Here is a 12,549-nt window from a genome sequence, read left to right on the forward strand (position 1 = left end):
TTGCTGGCGGAAATGCCGCCAGCAAAAGTCCGAAGGAGCGTACACACGATCGCATTTTCTGACCAAAATCTCACATCGGTCTTTTGCTGGCGGCATTTCCGATCGTGTGTACGCAGCATAAGAAAAAAAAAATTTCGGTCTTTTTTTAGCAAAAAATTAAAACCCCAATAGTGATTAAATAGCAGCAAAATAAAGCTCTATTTATGTGAAAAGAATTATAAGAATCTCATTCGGGTATAGTGTTGCATGACGGCGCAATTGTCATTCAAAGTGATGAAAGCTGAAAGCTAACAGTTGGCCTGAGCAGGAAGGGGGTGAAAGTGCCCGGTATTGAAGCGGTTAATGAAGGACAGAAGGAAAAACTTTTTTCCTGACAGGCTCCATGGCAGCATACGTGTGGGTTAGCCCCGCCTCCATAATTACCCAATAGGACCTCTACTTCCATAAATCTTTGCTCCAAGCTGCTATCTGTGTTCCTTTTTTGTCCTCCTCCATAGGACAGGTGTTTCCTATCTGAAGAGATCTTCACTACGATCAAGTCGGCCGACTATCAAGCTTTTGTTCCTCGGATAGGCCCTGTCTGTTAAGCATGGGTATGGAGTGTATGGCAGAGTAGCGCTGAAGACTTTGTTTATCCGAAGATAAGTGCGCACGGCTTATTACCTGCTATGTAAGGTGGCCATTATCTGCCCGGTGGATCGGTGGTGTGTGCTTGAACCTGTTCGGCCAGATGATCGTTGGTGGAGTGGTGAGCTGTAAAAATTCCGTTTTTCATGGCAGCAGTGTTTATGTGTTTTCTTTTTTTCTACCTGTGTCTTTTCATATGCCAGCTGGTTCTTGTGTATAGGCGCTGACGCTTCCGTGTTCCAGCAGCCTTTCTCCCCCTGTTTCCGGGTCCAGCGCTGCGTTCTGCGCATGCGCGGACCCAAATCCAAAGCGAGGCTTGGTTCCCGCGCATGCGCGCGGGCATCTCGCGTCTGACGCCGCTGATGACGTCATGGGCGCCATATTTAAAACACAGTGAGAGATGTCAGAATTTGGGAATGATTGCAGGAGATTCAGCGACTTCCCGGGGCTATTCTCTGGTTGGTGTAAGGTAGGTTATGATCTGCTCTGATGTATTGTTGCTCCTGTGTTTTGTATGGCTGCTTATGAGGGTCTATTGTTGTTACAGTCAGCGTTCTTAGTCATGGATGCCTCACTGCCTACTAGTGACCTGCCCGCTTGTAACAGGTATGTGCATGGCTGGATTGCTGTGTATTTGTGGAGTATTCCTTAGCATTTGATACCAGCCTGGTCTGTATCTCTCTCTCTTTCTTGTATATTTCCTTATAGCCCTTCTAGGTCTGAACCGCATTACAGTGCGCATAGTCGCAGTGGATCGTCAAAATCGCACCACCGCAAATCATCGTCAAAGTCTGGTTACCGTAGGTCTTCCAGATCTGAACAACGCAGTGGTCACTCGCATTCAAGCAGAGGACCAGATAATTCATGTTGGGGCTGTAAGATGCCCATTCCATCAGACAAATCGCTCTGTGATCATTGCTTCGCTAAAGTCGCAGATGAAAGAGAGGGAGCGGATCAATGCTTGGAATCTATGGTGAGAAGAGTGGTAAAGGAATCCCTGCAGCAGAGGGAAGCTCATCACGCTATGGAATCCCCCTCAGACCCATTATGTCCTTCAGGAGGTGAAGGGCTCTTACAGGAGACTGGGGAATCTTCTCAACCAAGCCACCACTCTGTACTCTTGTCTGACAGCGAATCGGATCCAGAGGATCCAGGAGTAGGATTTGATTATGCTTTAGTACCTGCTCTTGTCAAGGCAGTGAAAGAAGCTTTAAAATGGGAAGAACCCACTACTTCTCCCCTCCCCAAACAAAGAAAGTTTTTCAAACAACTCAAAAAGGAACGGCAACATTTTCCTTTCCTATCTGAATTGGGAGAAATCATTACTGAAGAGTGGAGCAAGATTGATTGGAAGAGCTCCATGCAATCAAAGGTGTCTAAATTGTACCCTTTTAAGGAGGATGATGTGAAGCACCTTGAATCAGCTCCTCTGGTAGACGCAGCACTTATGCGTTTAGTCAAATACGTAACTCTCCCTTTGGAAGACACAGTATCTTTTAAAGATCCGTTAGAGAGAAGAATTGACTCAGATCTGAAAAGAATTTATCTAACTTCAGGGATGGCTTGTAAACCAACTTTGGCTTTAGCCGCAGTTTCAAAGGCTATTGAAACATGGGCCGATAATATTGAAGAGTTCTTGAGAGGTATCTCGGTGAATACGGCTAAAGACTCTCCCATTCAGAAGATCAGAATGGCATCAGCCTTTTTGGGGGAGGCATCTATTGACATTACCCGCCTTCTGTCTCGGGCAATGTTGGCAGCAGTCTCGGCACGCCGTGCTTTGTGGCTCCGTCCCTGGTTGGCGGATCCAACATCTAAGCAGGCATGGTGTCGTATACCATTTGAGGGAACCTCCTTGTTTGGTAATAAACTAGACAGTGCCATATCCCGGGCCACAGGTGGGAGGTCTGGGTTCCTCCCTCAGGACAGACGCCTTCAAAACCAAAAACGTATTTTTCCAAGAAGGCAAACCTCAGATCGTGCTAGAGAAGCGCGCAGTTATAGACCCGGCAGGGAGTTCTCTAGATCTTGGAGGTCCAGACAATCCTCCCTTAAGAAAACCTCAAAGGGGGCTTCCGCAGGTAATCAAGATTCTACCAAATCTTTTTGAAGTTGGGCCCGCTCAAACATGTCAGGTGGGGGCTCGCCTTCTTCACTACCGACATGTTTGGGCGGCCTCAATTCAAGATTATTGGACCGTCAAGACGGTTTCCTCGGGTCACAAGTGGACTTTCATCAACACTCCGAGATTAAGGTTCATTCCCACAATGATTCCAGGCTCAGAGGAAAAGAAACAGGTCCTATTGACCTACGTAAGTTGTTTGCTGGATCAAGGCGCAGCCGTGCCCGTGCCAGAAGACGAACGTGGCGAAGGCATGTATTCTCCTCTATTTATGGTTCAGAAAAGAAATGGCGCATGGAGGCCGGTGATAGATTTGACCTTCCTCAATTCCTTCATTCGCAAGGAAAAGTTCAAAATGGAGTCTCTTCTTACAATCCAACAGTCGGTGCAGCTAGGGGATTGGTTAATCTCAATCGATCTGAAGGACGCATACTTTCACGTGCCAGTAGCAAGGGATTTCCAGCAATTTCTCCGTTTCGCAGTTGGCGATCAACACCTCCAGTTTACCTGTCTCCCATTCGGGATGACAACATCTCCTCGGGTCTTCTCCAAGGTACTCCTAGCGATAGTAGCTCTTTTACGAGTCAAAGGAGTTCGTCTCCATCATTATCTGGACGATTTGCTCCTATTATCTCAGGACAGAGATCAAATTCTGGAACACAAGAGTTTAGTCATCTCCACTCTACAGACGTTTGGTTGGCTCCTGAACCTAGAGAAGAGCCATCTGGTTCCAACTCAAGTGATCGTGTTTCTAGGGGCTCAGTTCGACACATTAAAAGGCACTATCTCTCTGCCAGAGGAAAAAATCTGTGTTATCCGGGACAGGATTCACAAGGCTTGGGAATCATCTCATCTTTCGGCTCTACAATGCTTGAAAGTGATCGGCACAATGACGGCCACCATCCCTATGGTGAAGTGGGCCCAGTGGCACACTCGTCCCTTCCAGAAAGGGTTTCTGCAACAGTGGGACTCGTCCAATCAAACACAGCGCATACTCCTTACACCAGCGATGAGGATGTCTCTCCTCTGGTGGCTTCAAGGGAAGAATCTACGCAACCATCATTCGATAGTCCCCGTTTCTTGGGTAATAATAACCTTAGATGCCAGCAACAAAGGTTGGGGCGCTCATTGCCTTACGGAAGTAGCTCAAGGAAGGTGGTCGTTCCCGTCGCTGTGTGTAGTCTCCAACATCCTGGAGTTGAGAGCAGCCTTTCAAGCACTCATAGCATTTCGCCATCTGGTGGCAGGGTCATCAGTAATGTTAAGACTGGACAACACAACTGCGGTGGCCTATATAAAGAAACAAGGAGGGACTCGCAGTTGGTCTCTACTAGGAGAAGTAGAACCGATAATGAACTGGGCTCAGAAGAATGTGGTCAACATTTCTGCTGTATACATCCCAGGGGTCCAGAATGTTCAAGCAGATTTTCTGTCAAGGGTCAAAATAGACAACAACGAGTGGTCCCTTCACAGGGATGTCTTCGAGTGGCTTCTGACTCTGGGAGTATCTCCAGAGGTCGATCTGTTCTCTTCGCCGTACAATCGCAAGATGCACAGATACTACTCCAGGTTCAGGGATCCTCAGGCGTTCGGGATAGATGCTCTCACGGATTGTTGGAAGTTCCAGAGAGCCTACGCCTTCCCTCCAGTTCCTGTAATCCTACAGTTCCTTCGGAGGCTCAGAGGGGAGAAGGTGGAAATCATTGCGATAATACCATTCTGGCCCAACAGGCCTTGGTTTCCTCTGCTGTTGCTCCTCAGCTATCAGGACCCAGTTCCCCTGCCTCTCAGGCCAGATCTACTGTCTCAAGGCACACTGTTACACCCATGCCCATCCTGTCTACACCTCAGGGCATGGTTCTTGAGAGGGGAAGGCTAGAAGCTCTAGGTTGCCCAGAAGAAGCGATTCCAACCCTTCTTAGTGCCAGACGGAAGAGTACCAATAAAGTGTACGAACGTATATGGGCCAGGTTTATGGGCCACATGTCTTCTAGGTCAAATTCATATAATTCTCCGGCAGTTCAAGATATCTTGTCTTTCCTTCAGTCAGGGTTAGACTTGTCTCTGGCAGTTAGTTCTCTTAGAGTACAAGTTTCAGCCATTTCAGCCTTTACAGGAGTTTCGTGGGCGAATCATACATTAATACAACAATTCTTTAAAGGCGCCATCAGGCTTAGGCCTCAAAAGAGGCCCAGGTTTCCCAAATGGGACCTTCCGTTAGTATTGGACTTTCTTTCTGATCTTGGGAAAGGTTTGGATGCTCCCCTGTCTTTAGGAGATCTCACTATCAAGACGGTGTTTCTGGTGGCAATAACTTCAGCCAAAAGAGTGTCGGAAATTAGGAATCTTGGGTCAGTTGAACCATTTCTAACTTTCTTTCCGGACAGAGTGGTCCTGATCCCTATGCTTGGGTCAAAACCAAAAGTCACATCAGTATTTCACGAAAATCAGGAGATCGTGCTACCTACGTTTAGAATGTCAGACAACCAAGAGATTCATCCCCTGGATGTTGGTCGCACCTTGAAACAATATCTGGACGCTACAGCCTCGTTCAGACGAACAGACTTTCTTTTTGTCCTTCTTCATGGCAAAAAAAAAAAGGGATGCGAGCATCAGTAAGATCAATCTCATCTTGGGTGGTCCAAACGATTCAAAGGGCTTACAAGGCAAAGGGCATGGTTCCTCCTGAGGCAGTGACGGCTCATTCAACTCGGGGCATCTCGACCTCTTGGGCAGCAGTTCGACATGTCGCACCAGAAGTTATCTGCAGAGCAGCTTCCTGGTCTTCAATTAATACCTTTGTTTCCCATTATTGTGTAGAGCCAGCTGCGCTTTCTTCTGTTAATTTTGGTTTACAAGTATTGTCAGTGGACAATGAAAAATAAAATTCTAGTTTCTTTGCTCAACATTTTTAGCCCACCCGGGTGTGTTTGGCGAGTTATTTCCCACACGTATGCTGCCATGGAGCCTGTCAGGAAAAAGGAAAATTTATATCAAATACTTACCGTAATTTTCCTTTCCTGATGGGCTCCATGGCAGCAGGAGTTCCCTCCCAAATGTTGGAGTAGGCTAGTTACGGAACACGGATAGCAGCTTGGAGCAAAGATTTATGGGAGTAGAGGTCCTATTGGGTAATTATGTAGGCGGGGCTAACCCACACGTATGCTGCCATGGAGCCCATCAGGAAAGGAAAATTACGGTAAGTATTTGATATAAATTTTCCTTTTTTTTTTCATTTTTGATACAGTAAAAAGGGTCAGAACTTTTTTTTTGGCCATTTGTGTCCCGTTGGGGAGATTTTCTTTCACTCTCCTTCTTGATTATAATTATCACAGGGTCAAATATAGAGGGGGAATTTCCTTAACAGGGACACAGAAAGCATTAAAAAAATGACTGCTGTTCCAATCCCTCTCCACTCTATCCAAATATAAAAAAATAGAAATAATTTTTCCCTTAGTTATAAGGAAAAACCCAAGGGTCAGTTCACACCATAGAAACGCAGTCTGGATGTGTTCCAGATGCTTTTCTGCATGCACGTTTTTGACGCATTTTTGATGTGTTTTAGTGCGTTTTTGATGCGGTCCAGTGCATTTCCTCCCCCTTCTATTTTCTTAACCTTAAAACAGGACATGTGTGTTCCAGTGCGCTTTTTATGTGTTTTATCGCATTCCAGTACAGTCTAGTGCAGGAAAAATGCAGCGTGTTCTACTTCTTTATTCCTGGAACTGCAAGCACTGGTGTGAACTATGCCATTGAAAACCATATAAGCTACTTTCCATGCGTTTTTGATGCAGAAAAAAAAGGCACTGGACTGCATGTGGTGTGAACTGGCCCTTAACCACCTATGGACCGCCCGCCGCAGTTTTACATCAGTACTTTGAAGGAGGATATCGTTGTTATGGCAGCAGCTAGCTGCTATAACCCCGGTATCCTCTTCTTCAGTGGGCGGTCCGCTACAAAATAAAAGTGGTCTCTGTGGCAGATTCGTCACAAGATCACTTTTATCGGTGGTGGGAGAGGGCCCACCCTCCTGCCGTGCTTTGGTGTCTTCCACCGCTTACCGGAGCCTTTGGTAGTGGCGGAGACGATCGGGTCTTCTCTCGTGTTAGGCATGGAGATGAGTGAGGGGAAGATGGCACCCACCCGTCTCCATGACATTGCAGGGAGGAAGCAAAGTCAAAATGTCACTTCCGCCCATAGCTCTTAAAGGGACTTTTTTTATATATATTTTTTTATTACATTTTAAGGGGGGGGGGGCAACATGATTTTTACATTTAAATAAATTAATGACGAGCTGCTATTTGGTGGCAGGTAATATTGACAATTCACATCTGGTGGCAAGTAACAGTGACAAGCTGAATCTTGTGGCAGGTGACTTTGGAAGTGGCAAGCTGAATCTGGTGGCAAGTGATAGGCTGAATCTGGTGAAAGTTTACGTGGCAAGTGGCAAGCTGAATCTGGTGGCAGGTGACCTGGCAAGTGACAAGCTGAATCTGGTGGCAGGTGACCTGGCAAGTGACAAGTTGAATCCGGTGGCAGTTGATGTGGCAAGTGACAAGCTGAATCTGGTGGCAAGTGACAAGTTGAATCCGGTGGCAGTTGACGTGGCAAGTGACAAGCTGAATCAGGTGGCAAGTGGCAAGCTGAATCTGGTGGCAGGTGACCTGGGAAGTGACAAGCTGAATCTGGTGACAAGCTGAATCTGGTGGCAGGTGACCTGGCAAGTGACACGCTGAATCTGGTGGCAAGTGGCAAGCTGAATCTGGTGGCAGGTGACCTGGGAAGTGACAAGCTGGATCTGGTGGCAAGTGGCAAGCTGAATCTGGTGGCAGGTGACGTGTCAAGTGACAAGCTGAATCTGGTGGCAGGTGACGTGGCAAGGAAAAATCCACCTCTGGTGGCAGGTGATGTGGCAAGTGACAAGCTGAATCTGGTGGCATGCGACATGGCAAGGAACAATCTGCATCTGGTGGTAGGCGACGGTGGCAAGTAACATGATCAGGTCTTCCTCTGATTCTGATTTTACATTATGGTGAGTTGAACTATTTCATTCTATATTACAATGTAATAATAGAAATAATGCGCTTCAATCCTCCTGACACCATATCAACCATGGTGGCGTGATAACTGAAGCACCAACACCAGCAAATACCAACGACAAATTGTCCACGAAAACCTGCATCCCGCATTGCGCCTCCCCAGGGTCTTGGCATAATTGTATTTTACGCAGCCTGTCCCAAAAAGGTTGGGGACCTCTGATCTAGGGGCAGTCTACAAGAAAAAAAATATAAACTGCAAGTCAAATGCTGCTTGTAATCACTAGAGGCAAGATACGAAAACTTCAAGTCATTGGAAGCTCAAGTGCTGTATCTAACCCCAAGGGGCAGTCTACAAAAACGTCAAGTCATAGCCAGGTCAAGAACTGCATTTAATATCTAGGGCAGTGATAGCGAACCTTGGCACTCCAGATGTTTTGGAACAACATTTCCCATGATGCTCCACTACACTGCAGAGTACATGAGCATCATGGGAAATGTAGTTCCAAAACATCTGGGGTGCCAAGGTTCGCCATCACTGCTCTAGGACAGTCTGCATTTGTCTTCATTGATCTTCATATCTCTTGGCAAGGTATCAAAGCAAGTTGATTTTCAATAACATTTATTTTTTACCTAACGTCCTATGTCCGCTGGGGTCCACAGTTTTGGCCATTTCCAGAGCCTCCGTTGTTGCAATATCCACGTTACTGGGGACCACAACCAAATTTATGGTCTCCTGCTTCTTAATGTACTTGCTGATCATCTGTTTGATCTAGAAGAACCATGAAAATGTTCAGTTAGCTGTTTGCTGTAATGAAAACGTGACCAAAAGTAATTGGGTTATGCAGGTGAAATTACTAGAATGGGTCATGTTTGGTGGTGGCCTGCCTGCCAAACATAATGTTAGGTTAAGGTGGGAGGTAAAAAAAAAAAAAAAAAAAGTCTCAACTGCCTGCTTTTTACAGCAACCTGACCGTTTTAATGAGGCTTTAGCACTCGGTCAGCAGTTGCTGGGGCCTTTACCATGCAATTGAGATCAGTGCATAGCTCCCAACTGTCCCTGATTTCGAGGGACTGTCCCTGATTTGGAACATAGTCCCTCTGTTCTTCTTTCCTCCTCATTTGTCCCTCATTTTGGTCTGATCTATATAGTTGTATATAAAATGCACTTTTTTATCTTGCAAGAAGTGTTTCCCATCGCTAAATCTTTCATCCAATTTCTAAATTGCTGCATTTTTGAATTCCAAAAGCCAGTATAAGGACCGGTTCACACTGCTGCGATGAGGGAACCCTGCGAATCCACTGCGGGTTCCCGCATGACATGTCTCCTGACGGCTGTTCACACTGCCCTAGGAGAACTGCTAGGAGTGTCAGTTAAAAGTTAATGACACCCCCAACTCACAGTGTGATCTGCAAACTCAGCCAGGAATCGTAACGCATGAGTGTGAACACCCTTGCGATCCGATTCTGCCGTGGACCAAAAAAAGGGTCCTGTGCGAGTTTCGTCCAAATGTTATGCAAATTCAGCCATACGGCTGAAATAGCATCGCAACAGAGATCACATGTGATTTGCACTGCAGTGCGGTGTGAATCACATCTGATCTCAGACAACCGTGTGAACCAGCCCGGAGGCTTGATTCACACCTAATTCATTTTTAGTGCATTTTGCAGATTTGCTCTACAGAGCGTGTTCCATAGGAAACTATGTTAAATAGGCTGTAGTGCAAATCTGCAAAATGCAAAAAGAACTTAAAATGCATAGGTGTGACTCAAGTCTAAGGCTGGATTCACACCTATGCATTTTTAGTGCTTTCTGCATTTTGCATATTTGCACTACAGAACGTGTTCCATAGGAAACCATGTTAAATAGGCTGTAGTGCAAATCTGCAAAATGCAAAAAGCACTAAAAATGCATAGGTGTGAATCCAGCCTTAATGGATCCGTTTGAGATGTTTGGATCACAAGTGTATTTGGCTTGCAATTGACTTCCTTCTGACCTGAAGTTGACCTGCATCTAAAATGCATCCATCTGCCTATCCTATGTGAGGCCATATGATACAGTATACGTAACAAGCAAACCTTATGTCCAGTATCTGCCTGTTGATTGCCTATGGCGACCCGTGTGATCCCCGGGAGATCAATCAGAGTCAGGTCTGGAACATTCGGAGATATAACTTCCAGGGTTATAAGTTCATCACTGACCCCGCTCCCTGCACCAGCAATGAAGTCTTGAGCTAGGAGAGAAAAAGAAGGTATTGGCAAACAACACAAAACTTTACTTTAGGAGAGATGCCTGTATTGAGCCGACAACAAGTTTTGACGATTGGCATGCCTACAAAATGCTCATTTTCCTCTATGCTACAAAACGATCTGTAGCATCATCAGCAGTACCAACCCTGCACATTTCCACCACCCACTCATTTTGTGTAAAAATTTAAACTGCCTTAAATCTGTTATTCAACTCAGCGTTGCATAATTTTGTAATAGTATAATGGTTTTTAACAAAGTAAAACTGGTGTGGTTGCTTTTGGGATTGACACTTTTCACGGCAACTAATTTCTCACGCTACAATTTACAGGTTCAGGTGATTTTTAAGTAGACCTTCACCATAGACCTTCACCATACAATCAATCTGCTTTCTGCTTGATCTGATGTTAATGCTGCGGGGAGCCCTCTGTTCAGGTAAGACCATTACTGAACGAGGTGGAAGAAGTTAGCTTTGGAAAACCAAAGCTAACTGGTTATTATGGAAGACCCTACAAATGACTGTAGAAAATGACTGCAAGCGCAAAGAATAATTACCTTATCTAAGGAGAGTCACTTCTACTAAATGTCTCCTGCCATCTCTTAACGTGTACTATATGCATAGCTCCCAACTGTTCCTGATTTCGAGGGACTGTCCCTGATTTGGAGCTTGTTCTACATGCAGGTGGCAGTAAGTTCTAATGCATATCAGCCTGTGATTTTAGTAGCCAAAAGTAGGTGTATTAAAGAGGTAGTAAACTCTCCCACTCTGATGCTTCATTTCATTTAGTCCATTATAATAATTATCAAACTATAGCCACTGTAATCCAGCCCAAATTGCAGATTATTTAATGTTTAAAAAAAAACTTTTTTCCAGGGGTTAGGCAGCGCCATCTTAACTATTGTTTTCTGAGTCCACAGTGGAGTGTATTTCCGCCCTTACATTGAGCACTTCCTGTACTGTTAACCAAGCCTCCTTCCCAATCCAACGTTTGTATGGCAACCCTGCTTCCCTGTTCATAGCTGCCTTGTTTTATTTCATAGTATTTACTTGTACCGATTGTCTAACGTTTGCCTTTGTCAGTCTTATCAGCTTCAACTGATAAGACTGCAGTAATGGCCAGGTTTATACTGCATGTGATGTTACATGGTGTGTAGGAGGAAGCTCTGTATGATTCTGCAGCCTTCTGGGATTCCAGTGTCATGTGCCGTAGGAAGTCCTGATAACAGATAGATAAGCACATAGAAAGTGTGCTGTAAATCAGGGGAGATCTGGGCATGCGCAGTGACGTCTTTCTAAAGAAAAAAAGGATTACAACAATACTAAGCAAGTAAGGACATATCTACAAGCAGTGTTCATTAGGGTTTTTTATGATTTACATGGGACAAAGTTGTGGGGGAGAGTTTACAACCACTTTAAAAGCTCACACAGTGGAGGGCGTCATCTGAGTGCAGCAGATGGAGTCGATAAAATAAATTGAGTTTCATTTTGAAATTTGTTGTTATCCCTTGGTGGTCCCTGATTCAGACCTACCCAACCCTGATCGACCCCGTCATTTGTTATTTGGTATATGGTTGTACAAAATATCTATTCTGGCTTGATTGTTCCTTTGCACTAGGCTTGTTCTTTACTTGTTGCTTTATTGATTGCTTTGCCCTTGTCCACAGTACACGTCCATATTGTCATAGCTCCCAACTGTCCCTGATTTGGAGGGACTGTCCCTGATTTGGAGCAATGTTTCTTTGTCCCTCTTTCCTCCTCATTTGTCCCTCATTTTGGTCTGATCTATATAATTGTATATAGAATTAACTTTTTATCTTTCAAAAAGTGTTTCCCAGTGCTAAACTTTTCATCCAAATTCTAAATGCTGCATTTGTAAATTTTAAAAGCCAATATAAAGGAATAGTAGTTAAAAAAAAGCCCTAGATTTTATAAACCTTTTTTCAGGTTAATTCTCCTTTAAGGGGGTATGGCAGGGGGTGTGTCCTATGCCTACATGTGTTTGCTGGTAGGTGTCCCTCATTCCCATCTCAAAATGTTGGGAGGTATGCTTCACTCTTCTGAGTGACTTTAGGTCCCTTCACTTCTCCCCTTCTGCAATATGAACTTCATTTTTTGGGCTTTGTTTACTTTATTTATTACCTGAACCCCCCACCACTGCCGTTTTCACCTAGGCAAGAATGACATGTCCCTTTTCCCGCGGCCTCCTGGGATATCCACATCACTTATCTCAGGAGGCTGCAGGAGGAGGGACACAAATTGGGATGGGTGATAAATGTAATTGCGTCTAGGTCTGTGGCATGTTCCTGCACTGGGCGCTGTGGTTCCTCCCGCCGGTCACTACATCACTATTGTGTTTTGTAGTGATATAGCTGCCGCTGAGAGGACCAGAAGTGTCAGATAGTAGTGGTCCAATGCCTCATATGATGATATCATAGTGATCAATTGGCAACTATACTGATTGCATCCTAAGCATCTGGCAGGGTCACCATTAGATACAGTGCTGTCCAATAACTAAC

General features: G+C 45.1%; 1 protein-coding gene across 1 annotated transcript in view; it reads right to left on the minus strand.

Moving 5' to 3' along the window:
* The window catches only part of LOC143981732 (interferon-induced GTP-binding protein Mx2-like), a 79,480-nt gene that overhangs the window by 40,376 nt on the left and 26,555 nt on the right, over nucleotides 1-12,549 (minus strand). Inside the window, exons 6-7 of the mRNA XM_077479782.1 lie at nucleotides 9,865-10,019; nucleotides 8,419-8,557 (exon numbers count right to left, since the gene is read on the minus strand). Coding sequence (XP_077335908.1) covers nucleotides 8,419-8,557; nucleotides 9,865-10,019 — 294 coding nt within the window. The remainder of the gene's footprint in view (nucleotides 1-8,418; nucleotides 8,558-9,864; nucleotides 10,020-12,549) is intronic.

The sequence above is a fragment of the Lithobates pipiens genome, unplaced genomic scaffold (genome assembly GCF_037356315.1).
Source record: "Lithobates pipiens isolate NorthernLeopardFrog02 unplaced genomic scaffold, aLitPip1_a1.2 Scaffold_16, whole genome shotgun sequence".
NCBI classification, from domain to species: Eukaryota; Metazoa; Chordata; class Amphibia; order Anura; family Ranidae; genus Lithobates; species Lithobates pipiens.